The 23,955-nt window shown below is 34.0% G+C and overlaps 1 protein-coding gene and 1 non-coding gene across 2 annotated transcripts in view; one reads left to right on the top strand and one right to left on the bottom strand.

The window, feature by feature from the left end:
• Positions 1-23,955, top strand: part of LOC111414840 (Dpr-interacting protein delta) — a 122,383-nt gene that overhangs the window by 64,271 nt on the left and 34,157 nt on the right. Inside the window, exon 2 of the mRNA XM_023046294.2 lies at positions 7,336-7,442. Coding sequence (XP_022902062.1) covers positions 7,336-7,442 — 107 coding nt within the window. The remainder of the gene's footprint in view (positions 1-7,335; positions 7,443-23,955) is intronic.
• TRNAA-AGC (transfer RNA alanine (anticodon AGC)) lies at positions 277-349 on the bottom strand. Its single transcript has one exon. It is a non-coding gene; the product is annotated as a tRNA-Ala (tRNA).

Raw genomic sequence — 23,955 nt, 5'->3', positions numbered from 1 at the left:
AGGTTATAAAGCAACATTTGAAGTTAACTTATTTAATTTATTTTAAATAAAATTTAAAAAATTGGCTAATAAGTTAATAATAATTCCTTACAATCAATGAAATAACAGTACGTAATGAAGTACAGTCAATGTTGCCCATCATATGGCATAATAAGTACTTTCCTATTTGAATTTTTAAAGCATACCTCCCTAATAAGTAGTTTAAAGTTCTTTGTGACAATAATAACGATGGATTTGTGGAATTAAACGAGGAAAATAATAAAAGGTAAAAAAATGTGGAGGCGCCGGGCATCGATCCCGGTACCTCTCGCATGCTAAGCGAGCGCTCTACCATCTGAGCTACGCCCCCTATATACAGGTGTCCCGTATCTTCCACATCGGAGCATTATACGGTTCTACGTATTCTGAAGACATCCTGTATAATCAACAAAAACTTATTCAACTCATTTAAATAAATCTTGCTTTAACGTTGGGAGTAAAGAAAATGAAATCAAATCACCATAGTTCTGTCATTGAAAGAAATTGCGTTTCCATAAATTTCCATTGAGTTCAAATATTGTATCTCAACAGCTAAATTAGTAAATAATCAGTGTTGAATTTATAACATTTCGGCGATTAGATCAGGAGCGTAATAAATTCATGATTTATGAAAACAATATTAATTATGGGAAACAATTTCATTAAATTTACGAACGTTTTGTTTGTCCCGTATCAATCGAATTCCAACACCGTCTGCATACATATTTTCGATTTATTTTATGTGTACGACATTTTACATTGACAAATGCTTTTGGCGCTGAAATTGTACTTAATTAAGTTATGATTCAACATGAATGTGAATTTTTAATGGTAACTTGGGTTGAAATGGTTAATTAATAACGTAGTTGTATCTTGTAGCTTGATTCGATGTTTATGCGATCAGCTGCATTCGGCCAAGTGAAATTCATGAGGGAATGGGGTTACCAAATCAAGTATCTATATGCATTGGTGGGGTTATAACCCGATACCGCGGTGTTGTTAATTACTATCGCATTAACATTTGAGATGACTGACTAGAGGTTTCGAGTATACGAGGACATAGAAACACTTGGAGCGAGGAAAAATTGTGAGTAAACTTCGTTAAGGCATTGTTAGGGAAGGCATTTTTCATTTTCCCGTCAACAGAAATTACACAAAACGAGGACTCGGCTAACGTTACGACGAAGGGGGTTGAATCTCGTATCTAGTAATTAATCTTAAGATTTTTATTTAAATCAACTCCTCGGGGATCTCTCCAAATTGCTCTCACCCCGAAAGGTTAGGCGGGTTGCACTCATTGAAACAACCTCTTTTTTATTGAATAAAAAATGAGTTCTATTCAATCTTCCGTTGTGGCGATTATATTAATATCTTTTTGAAATCCTCTCCGTGTGTGCACGTTTCATTTCCACTACATCATATGCATTTTAACGACCTTCATATATCTACGTTATCTTTTACCATTGATCAATTAACTTGAATTTTAAAAAATGACTAAAAACGTACCGAACAACCGAACCGAATTTATGCTATTTCGCGAATAAATAAAATATCAAAGCTATTAACCGGTAAACGCGCGAGGAATCGGAATCTTTCTCCAATAAGAATTTAACACCGTTTCTATAACAATTTACAACCCTGAAAAACTCATTTACCCGACGGGATTCATACTAATTAAAAGATACGTTCAAATTACTTACAGCTAGACTCCTAGACCTAATAACTTTAATTAATTATAGCGCTTCATTAGTGGGATAATCAAAATTAATTTACTCTTCTCGCCACCATTGTTTTATTCCTACAGACACTAAATCAGCATTTACTCTGGAAATCCTACGAAATATTGCGTTTTCTCATGTCATCTACTGGAAAATGACATTTACTAAAAGCTTTGCGGGCTTAATACCCCTTTAAATCGTTTGCGCCAATAAATTTTATACTAACGCAAATATCTTGACAAATTATCAAACGTGCATTTACACTAAATGCATATTTTCCTTTTTCAAGTTTTATTTTTTCTCAATTAATTACCATTTCATTTCTACTGTGTTATTGAACTCAAAAACCGGTTAACTTTATCTCTTATAAAGTTAACCGGTTTATGTCCAACCAAAACCATATTCTGGAAGTAAGGAAAGAATTTCCAAAATCTCCAATATGGTTGCTTTATAATCACGAATATGCTATTTCTTAAAAGTTACAAGTAATAGAGTACCAGTACTTTTGATCAAAGCAAGCATATTTCATAACTAGTTCCTGCCAGGCTATCATCATTTTTGAGAAATAAAGCGAAAATCGTCGAAATCTTCAATATGGTTGGTGTCCAATCAAGAATATATCACCACTCAAAAACTATAAGAGATGATACCCACAAAAATTATTCGTACTGAACCGAGCAAACATATTCCATAACCGGTTTATGTCTATCTACAACCATCTTCTAAGTATAAGGAGAGAAATCCCAAAATCTCCAATTTGGATGGTTGATAATCAAGAATATGGTATTTCTCAAAAGCTATAAGGAATAAAGCACCATGGTATGCACGAAAATTGTTCGTATTGATCAAAGCAAGTATATTTCATAACTAGTTCCTGCCAGGCTATCATCATTTTTGAGAAATAAAGCGAAAATCGTCGAAATCTTTAATATGGTTGGTGTCCAATCAAGAATATATCACCACTCAAAAACTATAAGAGATGATACCCACAAAAATTATTCGTACTGAACCGAGCAAACATATTCCATAACCGGTTTATGTCTATCTACAACCATCTTCTAGATATAAAGAGAGAAGTCCCAACATCTCCAATTTGGATGGTTGATAACCAAGAATATGCTATTTCTCAAAAGCTATAAGGAATAAAGCACCATGGTATGCACGAAAATTGTTCGTATTGATCAAAGCAAGCATATTTCATAACTAGTTCCTGCCAGGCTATCATCATTTTTGAGAAATAAAGCGAAAATCGTCGAAATCTTCAATATGGTTGGTGTCCAATCAAGAATATATCACCACTCAAAAACTATAAGAGATGATACCCACAAAAATTATTCGTACTGAACCGAGCAAACATATTCCATAACCGGTTTATGTCTATCTACAACCATCTTCTAAGTATAAGGAGAGAAGTCCCAAAATCTTCAATTTGGATGGTTGATAACCAAGAATATGCTATTTCTCAAAAGCTATAAGGAATAAAGCACCATGGTATGCACGAAAATTGTTCGTATTGATCAAAGCAAGCATATTTCATAACTAGTTCCTGCCAGGCTATCATCATTTTTGAGAAATAAAGCGAAAATCGTCGAAATCTTCAATATGGTTGGTGTCCAATCAAGAATATATCACCACTCAAAAACTATAAGAGATGATACCCACAAAAATTATTCGTACTGAACCGAGCAAACATATTTCATAACCGGTTTATGTCTATCTACAACCATCTTCTAAGTATAAGGAGAGAAGTCCCAAAATCTTCAATTTGGATGGTTGATAACCAAGAATATGCTATTTCTCAAAAGCTATAAGGAATAAAGCACCATGGTATGCACGAAAATTGTTCGTATTGATCAAAGCAAGCATATTTCATAACTAGTTCCTGCCAGGCTATCATCATTTTTGAGAAATAACGCGAAAATCGTCGAAATCTCCAATATGGTTGGTGTCCAATCAAGAATATATCACCACTCAAAAACTATAAGAGATGATACCCACAAAAATTATTCGTACTGAACCGAGCAAACATATTCCATAACCGGTTTATGTCTATCTACAACCATCTTCTAAGTATAAGGAGAGAAGTCCCAAAATCTCCAATTTGGATGGTTGATAACCAAGAATATGTTATTTCTCAAAAGCTATAAGGAATAAAGCACCATGGTATGCACGAAAATTGTTCGTATTGATCAAAACAAGCATATTTCATAACTAGTTCCTGCCAGGCTATCATTATTTTTGAGAAATAAAGCGAAAATCGTCGAAATCTTCAATATGGTTGGTGTCCAATCAAGAATATATCACCACTCAAAAACTATAAGAGATGATACCCACAAAAATTATTCGTACTGAACCGAGCAAACATATTCCATAACCGGTTTATGTCTATCTACAACCATCTTCTAAGTATAAGGAGAGAAATCCCAAAATCTCCAATTTGGATGGTTGATAACCAAGAATATGCTATTTCTCAAAAGCTATAAGGAATAAAGCACCATGGTATGCACGAAAATTGTTCGTATTGATCAAAGCAAGCATATTTCATAACTAGTTCCTGCCAGGCTATCATTATTTTTGAGAAATAAAGCGAAAATCGTCGAAATCTTCAATATGGTTGGTGTCCAATCAAGAATATATCACCACTCAAAAACTATAAGAGATGATACCCACAAAAATTATTCCTACTGAACCGAGCAAACATATTCCATAACCGGTTTATGTCTATCTACATCCATCTTCTAAGTATAAGGAGAGAAATCCCAAAATCTCCAATTTGGATGGTTGATAACCAAGAATATGCTATTTCTCAAAAGCTATAAGGAATAAAGCACCATGGTATGCACGAAAATTGTTCGTACTGATCAAAGCAAGTATATTTCATAACTAGTTCCTGCCAGGCTATCATCATTTTTGAGAAATAAAGCGAAAATCGTCGAAATCTTCAATATGGTTGGTGTCCAATCAAGAATATATCATCACTCAAAAACTATAAGAGATGATACCCACAAAAATTATTCGTACTGAACCGAGCAAACATATTCCATAACCGGTTTATGTCTATCTACATCCATCTTCTAAGTATAAGGAGAGAAATCCCAAAATCTCCAATTTGGATGGTTGATAACCAAGAATATGCTATTTCTCAAAAGCTATAAGGAATAAAGCACCATGGTATGCACGAAAATTGTTCGTATTGATCAAAGCAAGCATATTTCATAACTAGTTCCTGCCAGGCTATCATTATTTTTGAGAAATAAAGCGAAAATCGTCGAAATCTTCAATATGGTTGGTGTCCAATCAAGAATATATCACCACTCAAAAACTATAAGAGATGATACCCACAAAAATTATTCGTACTGAACCGAGCAATCATATTCCATAACCGGTTTATGTCTATCTACAACCATCTTCTAAGTATAAGGAGAGAAATCCCAAAATCTCCAATTTGGATGGTTGATAATCAAGAATATGCTATTTCTCAAAAGCTATAAGGAATAAAGCACCATGGTATGCACGAAAATTGTTCGTATTGATCAAAGCAAGCATATTTCATAACTAGTTCCTGCCAGGCTATCATTATTTTTGAGAAATAAAGCGAAAATCGTCGAAATCTTCAATATGGTTGGTGTCCAATCAAGAATATATCACCACTCAAAAACTATAAGAGATGATACCCACAAAAATTATTCGTACTGAACCGAGCAAACATATTCCATAACCGGTTTATGTCTATCTACAACCATCTTCTAAGTATAAGGAGAGAAATCCCAAAATCTCCAATTTGGATGGTTGATAACCAAGAATATGCTATTTCTCAAAAGCTATAAGGAATAAAGCACCATGGTATGCACGAAAATTGTTCGTATTGATCAAAGCAAGCAATTTCATAACTAGTTCCTGCCAGGCTATCATTATTTTTGAGAAATAAAGCGAAAATCGTCGAAATCTTCAATATGGTTGGTGTCCAATCAAGAATATATCACCACTCAAAAACTATAAGAGATGATACCCACAAAAATTATTCGTACTGAACCAAGCAAACATATTCCATAACCGGTTTATGTCTATCTACAACCATCTTCTAGATATGAGGAGAGAAGTCCCAAAATCTCCAATTTGGATGGTTGATAATCAAGAATATCCTATTTCTCCAAAGTTATAAGTAAAAAGGTGGTATGCAAAAAATCAGGTTATCACCATCGTCCAGAAATAATGCGAAAATTTGCCAAACTCCAATATCTATCCAACATATTACTGTACGCTAGACACTGTTGTGTCTGATGTGATGTGTGATACTCATAAAACGCATAAACAACTGGGCATAAATCTGTAGGAAGCCCCTATTGGTGTATATTTTGAAATTTGTTGCAAATACTCATAGGAGGCTTGCAAAAAAAGCTTGGAAGAGAGTTTCGTAAAAATAAGCCTTGTCGAAACGTACATCATACTTGATTTTTAAATTTTACTGATGATTTTTCAAAAATAGATTGATCCTTAAATTGGTGGTAATGTGCAATTACAGTTTTCATATTTATCTCAATGTGATTGAATATGTTAGGCAAAACTTTATTACAATAATCACATTCCCACCGCACGGCGTCCATAAACTCCAACCGCTCGGTGTCACGGTTAAAACCAAATATCGGATTTCCATAAATGAGTTATCCACTAAAACACTACTCATTTATCAATTTTTCTTATATTTAGAAATATGGAAATTAAATTTTTTTTTTATGTAAATACGATATTATTTAATATTGGTATGCAACAAGATCGGGGTGAAATAAAATTCACTAAGTGGCTTGAAAACAGAAAGGATAGAATAACAAGCGTATAAAGAGAAGACACGGGAACGGGGCAGTTTTTCTTAGAGTGCTCGAAAAGGATCGATCGGGTAATCCCTCGAGGGGTGCACTAACCCCTACATACTCGAAGCGTCTCCTTGCGACTGCCATGCACCCATTATCTGCAACCACTTGCCGGATTGCTTGTCACCTCCAAAAAACTACCATCTTTTCAACGAAGAAACAATTTCGCTACGGTCATCCGTCGGAATGGAGACAACGCATAAAACTACTCGTCCATATATCAAGTTCAGTTAGATTAGCACCGATTCCTGGTGCCGTTACGATCGCTTTCTTTGTTCCTGAAGGGTGGCCCTTTCTTTTTCCGGTTTTCGTTTAAACTGGAGGTTGCTGAACCGGACCTTCCTCTTCCCCTTTTGGGGGTCGATTCGACAAGGGCATGTTAAATTAAATTTAAGGGAAATTAAATCGGGGGTGGTTTACAATTGTTCGTATAGAGCCAACCAATATGTTCTAATAAATTAAATTGTAAATATAAGATTGTCATCATTGCAAGTATGCAACCAATATCACAGTATTGGTACGCAGTATTGTATACTGTGATATTGGTTGCATACTTGCAATGATTATTAATAATTATCTTATGTAATGGATTTTTTTGTTAAAAAATAAATTTGATTTACGTTCTTTAGGTAAATATATGAAAGAGATTGAAGTAGTTCTGACAAATCAATTTGTGAAGACGTGAAAGGGAGGTAGCTGAAGGTATTAAAATTCCCATTCTTTTGTTTCAGCCATGACTGACGATCCGAGGTTCGCGGAGCCCATACCAAATGTTACCGTCGCTCTCGGAAGAGACGCTAGTTTGCCCTGCGTAGTGGAGAACCTAGGGAATTATAAGGTACGTCAAATCGTTTTGATATTTCCGTACGGGGTCGAATATTAAATCCGAGCTCGGAGATCATCTCTTCTCGGTCCTCACCGGGAGGATAATAATAATAAAATGAGGGGTTCGTCGCACTGATTATGCGAGAAGGGTAGTTTTAAAAGTTTTCAAGTTCTTTTTAATGTAAACAAAAATTTACCTTTTTGTTTTATCGCTAGGAAGTTATCAGAATTTTATTAAACAGGTTTTTAGAACGTTTCGATCTTGGGCAAGTTGCTCGGGAAGAAACAGGAAATAATTTCGACTAAGCCAAGTTTATCCGCGCACAGCCGACTTGCGCCGTATTTTCCTTCGACTATTTATAATTTAATGATGGGGGTTTCCTCGGTTCCTCCACGCGATTCGTTGAATAACTTATAACATTTGTTAGATTTGCTTGAATATTTAATCCATCCCCGGTGAACTAGTTCCACGAAGCTTTGCCAAAAAGACACTGAGAAAGTCCCTGGCTTTCAAACGCGTACAAAATAATTAACCCTTAGTGAACCGTGATTCCTTTTCATAGCCCCTTTTCTGGTTTACGCAAGCGTCCGCTAGACGCATTAATTTGTTTATTTTAAACCGGATCTTTTCGTGCTGGATAAAACCTCTCCGTTTTGAAACTTTTAATTAATATCAACTAAACGGACCAAGCTGGGCGGGTGCATCCCTTGCATTACTTCTACTAGGGTTAATTTATTTGCATGCGTTCTCCCATTTATTTGATCAAAATAGATTACAATCTCAGTGTGGTCACAGCTCCTTTTCTTCCCGATCCCTTTCAAAGACTTTAATTCTATATATTTTTTGATGAAAAAGTTGATTATAATCTGAAGGTGGCCGCAGATTCTTTTCTTTTAGGATATCTCCCCGACGGTAGTTTTATTCTTCTACTCTTATATAAACAGATTGCAAAGCTATTTGCCCAGCAATTTGAAGTCTGCATTGTCTCCGGGAGAGTAAACGCATGCTCGAGTGGCGCCTGACCTAAGGGCGAACGCGATGTCTTCTCCAAGAGGTTGCATCGGTAAACACATCTACGAAAAATAATGGACGCATTACGTTCCATTTTGTTCCATCGTCGCCCGCAACGATTTTATTAAAATTCCGATCGCCCTCAACAAAGATCAAACAACCCAAAATAGAACGGCTCAATTTTTTAAAGTCTTGAACTTGAATTTCAACTCATATATTTTACACCAAACTGAAAACCCGAAAAGCAAACAAAACTTTTGACCGGTAAGGTTCCAAGAGAATTTTAGCGGGGAGAAAAAGCCAGGGACAAATTGTAGAGGCTCCCAGGGAATTGACAGGTAGAGTCCCCAGGCGGAGCAACCTGAAAGCTTCACCTCTATATTTTCATTGTCATTAAAACGAAAAAGACAGGCGCGGCTTAAATTGCGTTTGTTTTAAATTGCGATTTTAAATCTCCGAGCCGTTGCCCGGCTTAAAAATTCTATTTCTCCAAACCGCAATTACTTGATTCGTTCCAACACTTATCTAGTATTGTTGTCTTATACCAAAAATCCATATTGAATCGTGCCATTTTTAACAATTTTTGGAAAGCTAATTGTGGCTCCTATGTTGGAAGTGGGCTTGCTTCCAAGATGTAGATAATCAAAATATCTTGATTCGCTTTGATGTTATCTACTAGATAATGTTATTTTTCGATTTTGACAATTTTAAGCTATTACAAGAAAGCTAATTTAAAAAGATTTATACCATGAACTCAAAGTTATTATATATCGATGGAATTATGATTAATCAAGCTTTATTTTAAGATGTTACTCAGCAAAATATCTCGATTCTCTCAAATGTTATCGAAGAAAAACTAACATATTAATTTTGACGATTATAAGGTGATTTTTGCCAGATTTAAAAATTTCTGGAAACTTAACCGTGGCGTATCATATCAAAAATGATTTTTTGTTACTTGGGCTTTCTTTTAAGATGGAAATAATCAAAATTTCTTGATTCGCTTTGATGTTATCAACTAAATAATGCAATATCTCAATTTTAAGCTATTCTAAGTAATCTGACATAAAAAGATTTAGACCATGATGTGAAATTTGTTATATCACGATGAAATTGGGATTAATTCAGCTTTATTTTAAGATATTACTCATCAAAATATCTCAATTCTCTCAAATGTTATCGAAGAAAAACTAACATATTAATTTTGACGATTATAAGGTGATTTTCGAGCCAGATTTAAAAATTTCTGGAAACAACCGTGGCGTATCATATCAAAAATGATTTCTTATTACTTGGGCTTTCTTTTAAGATGGAAATAATCAAAATATTTTGACTCACTTTGATGTTATCAACTAAATAATGCAATATCTCAATTTTAAGCTATTCTAAGTAATCTGACATAAAAAGATTTAGACCATGAAGTGAAATTTGTTATATCACGATGGAATTGTAATTAATCAAGCTTAATTTTAAGATATTACTCATCAAAATATCTCGATTCTTTCAAATGTTATCGAAGAAAAACTAACATATTAATTTTGACGATTATAAGGTGATTTTAGACCCAAATTTAAAAATTTCTGGAAACTTAATTGCGGCGTATCATATCAAAAATGATTTCTTATTACTCGGGCTTTCTTTTAAGATGGAAATAATCAAAATGTTTTGACTCACTTTGATGTTATCAACTAAATAATGCAATATCTCAATTTTAAGCTATTCTAAGTAATCTGACATAAAAAGATTTAGACCATGAAGTGAAATTTGTTATATCACGATGGAATCGTGATTAATCAAGCTTTATTTTAAGATATTACTCATCAAAATATCTCGATTCTTTCAAATGTTATCGAAGAAAAAGTAACATATTAATTTTGACGATTATAAGGTGATTTTCGCCAGATTTAAAAATTTCTGGAAACTTAACCGTGGCGTATCATATCAAAAATGATTTCTTATTACTTGGGCTTTCTTTTAAGATGGAAATAATCAAAATTTCTTGATTCGCTTTGATGTTATCAACTAAATAATGTAATATCTCAATTTTAAGCTATTCTAAGTAATCTGACATAAAAAGATTTAGACCATCAAGTGAAATTTGTTATATCACGATGGAATTGGGATTAATCAAGCTTAATTTTAAGATATTACTCATCAAAATATCTCAATTCTCTCAAATGTTATCGAAGAAAAACTAACATATTAATTTTGATGATTATAACGTAATTTTAGTACCATATTTAAAGATTTCTGGAAACTTAATCGTGGCGTATCATATCAAAAATGATTTCTTATTACTTGGGCTTTCTTTTAAGATGGAAATAATCAAAATATTTTGACTCACTTTGATGTTATCAACTAAATAATGCAATATCTCAATTTTAAGCTATTCTAAGTAATCTGACATAAAAAGATTTAGACCATGAAGTGAAATTTGTTATATCACGATGGAATTGTAATTAATCAAGCTTAATTTTAAGATATTACTCATCAAAATATCTCAATTCTCTCAAATGTTATCGAAGAAAAACTAACATATTAATTTTGACGATTATAAGGTGATTTTCGCCAGATTTAAAAATTTCTGGAAACTTAACCGTGGCGTATCATATCAAAAATGATTTCTTATTACTTGGGCTTTCTTTTAAGATGAAAATAATCAAAATATCTTGATTCACTTTGATGTTATCAACTAAATAATGTAATATTTCAATTTTAAGCTATTCTAAGTAATCTGACATAAAAAGATTTAGACCATGAAGTGAAATTTGTTATATCACGATGGAATTGTAATTAATCAAGCTTAATTTTAAGATATTACTCATCAAAATATCTCAATTCTCTCAAATGTTATCGAAGAAAAACTAACATATTAATTTTGACGACTATAAGGTGATTTTAGAGCCAGATTTAAAAATTTCTGGAAACTTAATCGTGGCGTATCATATCAAAAATTATTTCTTATTACTTGGGCTTTCTTTTAAGATGGAAATAATCAAAATATTTTGACTCGCTTTGATGTTATCGACTAAATAATGCAATATCTCAATTTTAAGCTATTCTAAGTAATCTGACATAAAAAGATTTAGACCATGAAGTGAAATTTGTTATATCACGATGGAATTGTAATTAATCAAGCTTAATTTTAAGATATTACTCATCAAAATATCTCAATTCTCTCAAATGTTATCGAAGAAAAACTAACATATTAATTTTGACGACTATAAGGTGATTTTAGAGCCAGATTTAAAAATTTCTGGAAACTTAATCGTGGCGTATCATATCAAAAATTATTTCTTATTACTTGGGCTTTCTTTTAAGATGGAAATAATCAAAATATTTTGACTCGCTTTGATGTTATCGACTAAATAATGCAATATCTCAATTTTAAGCTATTCTAAGTAATCTGACATAAAAAGATTTAGACCATGAAGTGAAATTTGTTATATTACGATGGAATCGTGATTAATCAAGCTTTATTTTAAGATATTACTCATCAAAATATCTCAATTCTCTCAAATGTTATCGAAGAAAAACTAACATATTAATTTTGACGACTATAAGGTGATTTTAGAGCCAGATTTAAAAATTTCTGGAAACTTAATCGTGGCGTATCATATCAAAAATTATTTCTTATTACTTGGGCTTTCTTTTAAGATGGAAATAATCAAAATATTTTGACTCGCTTTGATGTTATCGACTAAATAATGCAATATCTCAATTTTAAGCTATTCTAAGTAATCTGACATAAAAAGATTTAGACCATGAAGTGAAATTTGTTATATCACGATGGAATCGTGATTAATCAAGCTTTTTTTAAGATATTACTCATCAAAATATCTCGATTCTCTCAAATGTTATCGAAGAAAAACTAACATATTAATTTTGACGATTATAAGGTGATTTTCGCCAGATTTAAAAATTTCTGGAAACTCAAACATAGGGTATCATATCAAAAATGATTTCTTATTACTTGGGCTTTCTTTTAAGATGGAAATAATTAAAATATTTTGACTTACTTTGATGTTATCAACTAAAAAATGTAATATCTCAATTTTGACAATTTTAAGGTATTATAAGGAACTTGATTTTAAAAATTTTATACTATAAAGTGAATCTTATCATATCACGATGGAATTGTGATTAATGAAGCTTTATTTTAAGATATGAAACATGAAAATGTCTTGATTAACCTAAAAGTTATATATTTTTTTACAAGGTGTGAATGATTTAATAGGATAAATCTTATTCGCGAGAAATTTTAGTAATAAAAATATTTCATATTCTAAATCTTCTTACATTTGAATGACAAATTTCTAGATGATTATAGCTAATCTTATTCCATGTATCCCATGTTATTGATTACGCTATGAAGGGTTGGGTAGAGGTAAAGAATTGAAACGAATATTTCAAGATTTCGTTCGGGACGTAAGGTTGTTTTAGGATGGAGGTTTATAAAAAGTATCTTTTTGTGCTTATAAAGAGCAAAAACATTTTTACAATACTTGGCGTGTTGTTGAAATTCCCTTGAAAAAGAATTTTTTTATTTTTTAATTATAATTACACTTTCTACCTTAAAGCATCTGACCGTTTCGGGGGTAACGAGCGTTGAATTACAGGGGTGCGACCGTGCGTTTTCAATAATTGGACGTGGGATAAAATCATCGGAATATGTGTTCGACGTATAAATATTATTAATTAATGGTAAACAGCTTTGCACCGATGGCGTTAATTTGTATAAATATTTAGTGAACCCAAACATACGTGGACGCAATTTATGGCCGAACTGACGCCGATGGCCATCATTTAAAAACTGATTGGCTCATAATGCTCGCGAAAAAACGTTAATTCAATTTCGGTTTTTGTTGGGATATTTTTTCCTGCGCCGGAAAGAGGGGAAGTATCCCGTTGCAGGGTAATTCCATTCAAATCTGACAAATCCCGGCGCCAAAAAAGGCGACAGGCTTTAGACAGGGATGCTGGGACGTTTCAAAATGTTTCTAGACGTTTACGACACCAATCTACAACCGATTTGGGGCGCTAATCCTCCGGCTCAACTCCGAGAGGGCGTCTTACTAACGATTAAACCGGTGCTACACCCTCCGAAATAATGAAAGTTATCTGGGATATTTAACTTTAAGGGTTAAGTATGCGGTTAACTGACACACTTTCTGGATGATAATAATAATAATAATTAGAACACTATTTACTTAATCTCCAAAGAAAATAATCTTACTACGTTAAGATAACTGCGATGGTGTTGACACCGTATTCAATTGAGTTAGAGGATACAATGAAGGATGTAACACACAGTATGAATTAAGATCATAATAGGAGCTAATTAATATGCGTGGAGGAACAATTAAATATGCATAAGACGACCGGGGCTCTTAAATTTAACGCCCGCAGTGTAAAAATGAAGAAAGTTTACTTGAGGGATACACAACAGCCGGTTTTTATGGGGTAACGCAATTAAAATGAAAGAGAACTGTCGTAATTGCCGGCATTAGAGGCAGTTAAAAGAAACCCTCTTTGTTTTTATTTCGAGTTTTAGAAGCACTAAAAACTCGGACGCAGAGAAAACAAGAGCAACGACGACGCATAAATCCGCGAAAGGCGTCGATTTAATTCTGACTTAATTATTCCAAGCTGAAGTCGCGACCTGACATCGTTGGTAGCAATTACTTAAGAATCATTGTTTCTTTTTTGGGCTTGATTACCAACGTATGTCACTGAATTTCAACTTTTAACAATACCCCTTGTTTCGAGTTCGGGTAAAGTCCAAAGTTCTGTTTTAGAATTAGTTTCTGAAAAACTAATTTATATAACCAGCACTCTCCGAAACCTCGTATCTTTAACATGTTTTACTAAGAGGGTCGTATGAATAAATGTATGAGGGATGCATCCTGTTTCTCAGGGAATATCCTACGTCACTTTTTGAATAAGAACAGAACCGATTTCAATGGAATACCTCCAGGGAGCTCGAGAACAAGCATTTTTTCTCGCCGAAGGGCGGAATACATCACTGCCATTCGGTGTTTCCACGTCTCAAAGGGAAGGGGGCAATCGCGAACTCCTATTTTTGGTAAGACGTCTCTGACGCCCGGCGCCGCCATCATTTGATTGATGTTGCATAAGATCACGACGAAGGTGTCCAATTTGTTTAATGGCAAGGTAATCGTGCACCAGGTTAGCTGAACTATAATCAATCAAATGATTTTCCCTTTACGATGACAATACTCCAACTTGTTGATTACCCCGATTAAATCAAAAGTGGTTGTTAAAAAAAATAATGAAAACGATTTAACGTCATAAAAACAGTCGGGCTTTGAAATTATCGAAACGGAATAACTAAAGTTTCCGGGTAATGGAATCCGGGCATTGTTTTTACAGGGTAATCTAAAAATCAGTCATTTTACTGGCCCGATTGCTGCTCTTTGATCTCTCCGAACAGTTCAGAAGGGTTGTAATAGAAATTTATGGTTACTTTGACCTCAGAATCTTAATAGATTTTTTTATTCCCCTCCCCATCGGACAGATTTTATCCTTTTCGTCTCCTTTACTATCTGCAGATAAAATTCCTGATCATAAACAGGCCTTTTTGCATAAATCGATCGACCCTCCAATCTCTTTCCTTTACCTCCCATTAATTTTAAAGTGTTTCATCCCCATTCATAGCACCTAGGAGAAACCTCACTTGAAAGGCGTTTATATTCCTTTCGAAATGGTACCTTACGTTTGCTCCTGGAAAAGGCGCGTTCTTACCCTTTTATATAACCGACTATTGTATATACATATTATAAAAAAATTTTACTCAAAAGACAGCTTGAATGATATTTTTTTCTAAAGGAAATAAAAGGCTTCAGATATAGTTCCTTACCCTCTTCAAACTATTGACAGCCACTGACAGCTTTATTACACGTCATACTTCCTAATTTACACCTTTTTTATTTGAAAAATGATCAAAATATAAAGTTATTTTTAACTTTAATATTAACATCTATTAATCTAATATCTAACTCAAATAGTTCTAGAGATACAGTTTTAGGTTATTAGAAGAATTACTGTTTGCAAAAGACGAAATTCTCATTGTCGAAGACCAGATACTACTTGAGCAGAATTGTATGAGTTTTGATACAAACCATAAATGAAAGTAACCCAAAACGATGGTAATCGTAGTAAGCAAATCAGTGGTTACAGAGGTTACTTCTTGCCTTCGTTTCATGAGATAGGCTCGACTAACACGTAATACGCTATGTATTAGGATTCACAAAGTTTTGGTATTCTGGAAGTCTAGCCAACATTATAAACGATAAGAAAATGTCTGGATATAGGTTGGCCAAATTTTAAACTTCTAGATAAGTCTGAAATTGCATTGGCCAAATGTACTGCTACACAGGTTGATTGTGCTAGCTAATAATAATAATAATAATAATAATAGTTTATTGGCATAACAATACAATATAGGTAATACATTAAAATAACTAAGTATAGAGTTTGCCAAAGGGTATTTCCATCAGTAAGCCAAATTATGGCGTCCTGGTCTTCCTGGAAATCCCATACACAAAAAAAAAAGAAATATATAAAAAAAACAAAATAAAGTAATAACAAATCAAAATTAAATTCAACCTGAAAACAATTATCATGGCCGATAAGTAAAAAACGAAAAAAAATATAAAAAATGAAGAGCCTAAACAAATAAAAATTCATAAATGTCCCCAACAAACTAAAAAGAAAAAAATATATATACAGGGTGGTTCAGTTTTTAATCGGGAAACTTTACTAGGACGTAGTACTTGCCAAAATAATACAATTTTTTTATATAAACATAGGGTCGCAACTCTTTTGTTTTCGAGCTATGAGCGATCAAAGTTGAGCTAAAAATTTACATTTTATTATTTATTTCGGCTATAAGTAAACCGAAGAATTTGAAATTTGGTATGTATTTACTACTGGTTAACATCTTGTTTTCTAGCATACCTTAAGCTTCCCTAGCGCCCTCTAAGGGGATGAAATTCACCACCCCCTTGGTTCTTTTTAGAAGAACTTTTTAACGCAATGCAATATTAACATAGAAAAATATGGGTTGTACAGCTCATTCTTTAGTGGTTCTTTTTTGTCTCTTTAGTTTTTCTCTTAAAATTGATAGTTTTTGCGTAAAAAAATAAAATATGTTACATTGCGCGGCAAAGCGCTACCTACAAATAAAAAACAAAATTTTAAGTTGGCTATGGAAGATGTAAACTTACCAGGATTTTGAGCTAACACAATAACACAAATTATTTACGATTTCGTCTCTTGACTTGTTCTCTCATTAAAGTAATAAAAAATTTAATTAAATTTAAGTTAAAATAATCATTCAAAAGATAAGTAACATTTAATAATAAATTAAATAGTATACTAAAAAAATGGAAATTACAAGAGAAAAATGTTAAAAAACAAACAGAAAACTAATTAAGAATCAAAATGAAACAAATTTATCAAAAAAACTCATTACAAAAATAAACACAATTAATTTAAAAATTGTTCAAAATGCATGCCATTGTTATCAATGCATTTTTGGCATCTTGTAACAACAGAATTAACTGCTGCTAATATTTGAAACGGATTGTTCCTTAAAGTGTTAGCAGCGTCTTTTATTTTTCCCAACAGTTCTTCCCGAGTGTTTATTGGAGCGGCGTAAACTAGATTTTTCATATAGCCCCACACAAAAAAATCTAAAACGTTAAGATCAGGAGACCTTGGTGGCCAAGCAACGGGACCTCGGTTTGCCTCTTGATAATTGACAGGACCTAGTCGTCCTATCCGTCTATGCCCATAACGTGCGTTACACCATGCACGTACGTTAGCGCTGTAATGCGATGGTGCCCCATCCATCTGAAGCCAATGTTGCTCCAGATCACCTAGAGGAACGTCCGATAAACATTCCGCCAAATCGTTTTGCAAAAAATTTCAAACATCGTTGCGTTCAAACGAGGTGGCAAAAAATAAGGCCCACAGAGGTTATTATTAATGACACCCATCCACACATTAAAACTAAACTCTGTTTGGTAGGTTTTTGGACGTATTGCATGGGGATTTTCATGCTCCCAACTATGTAAGTTATGGTAATTTACGACACCCCTTCTTGTAAACGTGGCTTCATCTGTCCACAAAATCTTCTTACAAAAATTTTGGTCACGTTCAACAGACTGTACAAACCACCTACAGAAAGTTACTCTTTTAGGACCATCTTCAGGTCTTAAATTTTGTACAGGTTGAAAACGATAGGGTTTCCTGTGGTCCTTCTTCAGAGTTCGTAAAATTGTACTTCTTGAGACTCGTAAATTTTGAGCTTGAAGTAGTCTAGCAGCTATGCGACTGCTTAATGTGCTGTCATTATCAAAAAGGTTTAAAATTGCTTTTTGGTTTCTGTTATTTTGATTATTTCGTACTTGCTGGGTATTTAAACCATATTGTCGAAAACGTTGATGTGTATTGATAAATACCTGAGGATCAGGACATCTTCTGTTAGGAAACCTTCTAGCGTATTCTCTAGATGCCGCTTCCGTATTTCCATCACAAAAATCATAAATAAAATGAATGTCTGCGTATTCTTCTGTCGAAAATAATCGTGGCATGATCAATTTTTCGTAGTTTTTTAAACAATGATCAACAATAAAAAAATAATGATACTTTTACTTAATAACAATCAAGAAATATTTTCAATAATTGTCAACAATTAAGAGGATTTAACGTAACTAACAGCTCGTCTCAATACAAACATAAATTGTTTTTTGAAAATCAAAGCCAACTTTTAGAGTAATTTTAGCTAAGCATGGCGGTACATGGCACGACATTCCATTTTTTTACACAAAAACTATCAATTTTAGGAAAAAAACTAAAGAGACAAAAAAGTACCATTAAAGAATGAGCTTTATAACCAATATTTTTTTTATGTTAATACTCCATGGCGTTAAAAAGTTCTTCTAAAAAGAACCAAGGGGGTGGTGAATTTCATCCCCTTAGAGGGCGCTAGGGAAGCTTAAGGTATGCTAGAAAACAAGATGTTAACCAGTAGTAAATACATACCAAATTTCAAATTCTTCGGTTTACTTATAGCCGAAATAAATAATAAAATGTAAATTTTTAGCTCAACTTTGATCGCTCATAGCTCGAAAACAAAAGAGTTGCGACCCTATGTTTATATAAAAAACTTGTGTTATTTTGGCAAGTACTACGTCCTAGTAAAGTTTCCCGATTAAAAACTGAACCACCCTGTATATACACTAATTCGAGTTGAAGGTAGAACGACGCGCTAGTCATTAAGCAATTTAAGACGCAAAGACTCTTTAAAAGTGCGAAACGATGGTTGAGCAAAAAGCAGACTGTACTTATTCAAAATACATGCCGCGTTATAACTAAAAGACCTCTTGAACAATTGGGTACGGTGACGAGGAATGTCAATGAGGTCCTTACGCCGTACATTAATATTATGAATGTCCGTTCTGTAAGTAATTTTGTTGGTGAGGTAAGGTGGTAGCTTACTTGACACAACTTTATAAAGAAAACAATCAAAGTGTAACCGACGACGACTCGACATACTCAGCCACCTCAACTCCCCCAGCTTATACGATACTCTCTGACGTCGGCGTATACCAAATATAAAACGAATACAAGAATTCTGAACTACCTGAATACGCCGCGCATCATCAGTCAACAGGCAGTGGCCGTAAATTGTGTCACAGTATGTAAAGTTGGATAAAATTACAGACTCTTGAAAATGCTGTTTGCTATGAGCAAACAGCATTTTCAATTTTGCGTAAGCACGCCTGATCAGTTCACTTGTGTTACGTGTAAACCTTAAGCTGTCGTCAATGTAAAGACCAAGATCCTTGACACAGACCTTCCTCTCCAATTCAATTCCATCTATAAAGATATGGGCCATATTGCTGACAAGCGCTTTGGATTCCCTACCCCCGAATACCATATAGACCGATTTATTCCCATTTAACAAAAGACCATGTTTCTTAGTAATATTTAAAAATTTATCTAGATCATTGTTTACATCTGCAACAGACTCTAGCACATTATTTGAGCTAAAGCTGTGGTAAAGTTGTGTGTCATCCGCATAGATATGAAATTTTGAGCAAAAGCGGTCAAAAATCAACATTTGAGACGTATAGATAGTGAACAAAAGGGGACCCAATGTAGAGCCCTGCGGCACACCAGACCTCAATACGGCAGGATCCGACACATCATTATCAATAACCACCACACCATTCTCATTGTAGCAGAAGAGATACTGCTTGAAAAGAATTATTTTGCAAAAGACTACTGACGCGTACTATATATATACAGCCTTTTTTTAGCCACACTATGGGTACTACTTTCAAAATATTTGGCAGTAATATGTTTTAGGACACTCTCTACACGATGGTGATATCATATTTTCCAAAATTCCCGACAAAGTACTTAAGATACTAATTGGCCTCACATCCGAGAAGGAAGAAGCAGTCGATGACTTAGGTATAGGAACAACTTTGGCAGATTTCCATTTCTCAGGAAAGACACCAAACTCTAAACAAAAGTTAAATACATGCAGGAGGTAGGGAGTTATGTGTGGACAACAGAAAGCCAACATCCTAAGGCTTATACCATCAATCCCCACCACTTGACTCGACATCTTCGTCAAGATAATATTGATCTTAGATTCATTTACTTTTTGGAAAAAGAAATTTTTCACACCAGGTCTGACATTATTAGCATAAAAGTTGTGCACGTCCGGGTCGACCTCCGCAGATCGTCCCGAAATCGAAGAAAAATACCCATTCAAAGCTTCAACATCTCTCAGACTCGTCGGTAGGCAGGGTTTTTTTTTATTGTAAATATTCAACTTGCGCAGCTCCCTCCACAAATTTTGAGTGCTCTCAGTTAAGTAAGCTCTTTTTTCACACTTAATTGCATTAGTCGTATAATTCCGCAATTGCTTATAATAGTCCCAGTGAGCTACTTTCTAATATACTAATCTTTTATTCCACTTTCATGTATGCCGGTATGAGTTTTGATACAAACCACAAACGACGGTTGTCTCCGAAGACGTCGGCCGCCTCCAAGTATCATAAACGCAGCGAGATAGACTCAACTATGTATTAGCACTTTTTCTAGCTGGATGTATGTTGGCAAAATTCTAAAAAAATCTTCTAGAGAATGTATGAAGATAATGTAGAGTGAAGGGAGTGTGGTAACAGATGTTACTTATCTCGACAAATGTAAAAAAGTGGTTGGTTTTGGACGTTGATTTTAAAAAATGTGCATACGAAAGCAATGTCGCAGATGGTGAAGTGCCGCGGGGGCCGTTGCGGGCATCCGCGTGGCCTTGGGCGTCTTGTAATCGGACGCTTTTTAACCGGCCCGTTAAGTTTGAAATTTCATTTTAGAGAAAATTGGAAAATTTCGAGATAAAGAGAAGGGATCGCGGTTTAATGCAAATAGTGGCTGGCGGGAATGGGTTTTAAAAGCTATACAAGTGGACCGGGGGCGGCACAAACTGGAAAAGTAAATGTGTGCTTTACCAGGTTGAACTTAAAACAAACTAACAAGCTTAAAGCTTCGATTCGCCGCCGCGGCTTGTCAGTTCACATCATTTAACAGACATCACAATAATTCTGAGCCGAGCCGGTCTAGTTAACGTTAATGTTGCGGAACGGTAAGCTGTAGGGTGAGGAGGTGGGGTGGAGCGCGTACGGGTGATCGTAGGGATTGCAACGAGGGAACTGTAAAACAAAGACAGACGACGCACGCTGCCGCGTCTTGAATTAATGGACAGACAGAAATTAAAGGACAACCGGTATATAGTCAGCTCGTTAGTATGATTAGTGTGGCACCGTGTCTCTTCCCAAATCTTGAAACATCTCCACGCCAAAGTTATATTACTTCAGAATATTTCGGGCACAATGCGACGCCCAGGTTAAATTATTAAGGTGAAATATCGCCGCGCGTCCCGCGTGATAAATATTCACCCCTAAATATTTACACGCGTTAAAGTTTAAATTTGTTCCGTCAACTTCCGCTCGGGACACATTCGCCGGACCGAATCGCTTTCCACTACGGACCGGTCCCATAAAATCGCTTTGTATCGAACAACCCTTTAGATTGAGCTCCTTCCACTCCAGACGTTGTCGAAAAACACCTCGGGCCGTACTTACCCTCCGTGATCTGACTTTAAACTGAACGCGTCTACTCCTTACGCCAACCCCAACGTGCCCCAACCAACCGACTTTGCCCAGTATGTTGATTTCGAACTTCTGGGGCGCGATTCTTTCGACCCTCGCTTCTTTTGCCCTCTTTCGCCCTTTCATCCCCTTTTCTACCGATTTCCGAATCCTCGGCACCTTAATTGCCCGTTTTGACTTTAAATTTTGAAACCCTCTACATTTGAATATCACGTCCTCGAATAAAAATACCCTATATCTGATCTCCATTCTTTTTTATTTCTAAAACTTTCAAAAACTCACATAATACTACAAAATAACATACCCATCTTAGGTGAGAAATATTATATATATACTCAAAATTTGGTCTTCTGCAAACAGTATCATTGTTTTGGCTCTGCTTAAAAATGATTAGATACAGCTAACACAAGACCATAAACTGCTTGAAGAACACTAATGGCAGAAATTTGTAATGCTTGAAATACACAATAGTGTATCATAGAGGATCTGATATTGCTTGAGGGATTTAAATATTGTTTGCAGGAATCATTCTCACTGTAGCAGAAGAGATACTGCTTGAAAAGAATTATTTTGCAAAAGACTACTGACGCGTACTATATACAGGGTGCCCATTATGTATGGAATATAGTATATATCACGGTAAATGTTGACTTTATAAAAATACGTTTTATATAAAAGTTGCTTAATATTTTATTTGCCATAATAAGACTGCATTCAATTGTTTTTAAATCAGAAAACAAATGAGTAACGACTAACACTTGAATTTTTTTAAAGGGCAGTGTACCCTTTCGTTAGGCTCATTACTTTTCTCTTTACGATGACGAAAATTTGATCAGAAAATTTTTGTAAAAAATGTAAAAATTGTTTATTAATAAAAATTAATCAATAACATTAATCTAGATATCAGAGATCGTCAAATACCTCGAATTATTACCGTAAATTAAATTTACATACAAAATAAAACAAATACGAAAAATTAGTGTAAATATCTAATAATTTGAGGTACTTGACGATCTTGGATATCTGGATTGATGTTAATAGTTAAATTTTCTTAATAAACAATTTTTACATTTTTTCAAAAATTTTCTGATATAAGGGTACTAAAATTTTACGTCATCGTAAAGAGAAAACAAATCTCTATCAAATGAGCCTAACAAAAAGGTATATTGCCATTTAAAAAACTTCAAGTGTTATTCGTTACTCATTTGTTTTCTGAAATAAAAACAGTTGAATGCTGTCTTATTATGGCAAATCAAATATTAAACAACTTTTGTATAAAATGTTTTTTTATAAAGTTGATACCTACCAAGATATATACTATATTCCATACATAATGGGCACCCTGTATATACAGCCTGATTCAGAGTAAGCGCCTTATTTTTTTTTAGCCACACTATGGGTACTACTTTCAAAATATTTGGCAGTAATATGTTTTAGGACACTCTCTACACGATGGTGATATCATATTTTCAATTGGACGAATTATTTCAAAACGGCGACTGTCAACTTTTTTTTTTTAAATGGAATGCCAAAATTTTTTTTTTATTATTGAGATCTTAAAAGCATTCTTTTTAGGACAGTATTTTGTTTTTCTTAAAAATTCATTTCTTTCCCCATCCAAAAGGAACCTAATATTTTAATCTATACTCTGTTTTTAAACCAGGAGGAGTATTTTAAATTTGTCACCAGATTGACCTTGCACGTGATTGGTTGAATGCGAGGAAGGTTCACACACAGGCAATTTTGAATTCGACAGTTTCGTATCATTATTGTATATTTTGTGTTCTTAAACCCTTTTTTATTATATTTTGAAATAAATATACTCATAACTTCAATGTTAATTTGTATGTATAGTGTTGACGATAACAAACGAAAATAAATACAATAATAAGTAAATAAATAAATAATAATTATTAATTTAAATTTACCGCCAAAATATCTAGTGATATTTACTGGTGATTTTTTCCAGTGTAAATCTGACTTTCGCGTTTACTCCTCCTGGTTTAAAAACAGAGTATAGTTCTAGTGCAAGTGTTAGTTCTAGTTTTAATGTTATTCAGCGCTAAGTTGTATATTTTTAAGTTTCGGGTTTAGCCCTGTGTCTTCAGACGCTGAATGTTAGGTAAGGTTAGTTTTGTTTACAAACATTAATTATACCATGAAGTATTCTTTGGCAATTTGTAATGGCAATTATAGCGTGAAGTTTTCTTTTGTAATGTCAATTATAGCGTGAAGGAATGTGAGGTAAGGTTAGTTTTGTTTACAAACATTAATTATACCATGAAGTTTTCTTTGGAAAT

Source organism: Onthophagus taurus, chromosome 8 (genome assembly GCF_036711975.1).
Source record: "Onthophagus taurus isolate NC chromosome 8, IU_Otau_3.0, whole genome shotgun sequence".
NCBI classification, from domain to species: domain Eukaryota; kingdom Metazoa; phylum Arthropoda; class Insecta; order Coleoptera; family Scarabaeidae; genus Onthophagus; species Onthophagus taurus.
The sequence above is the reverse complement of the archived record's forward strand: the minus strand, read 5'-3'. Positions and strand labels throughout refer to the sequence as shown.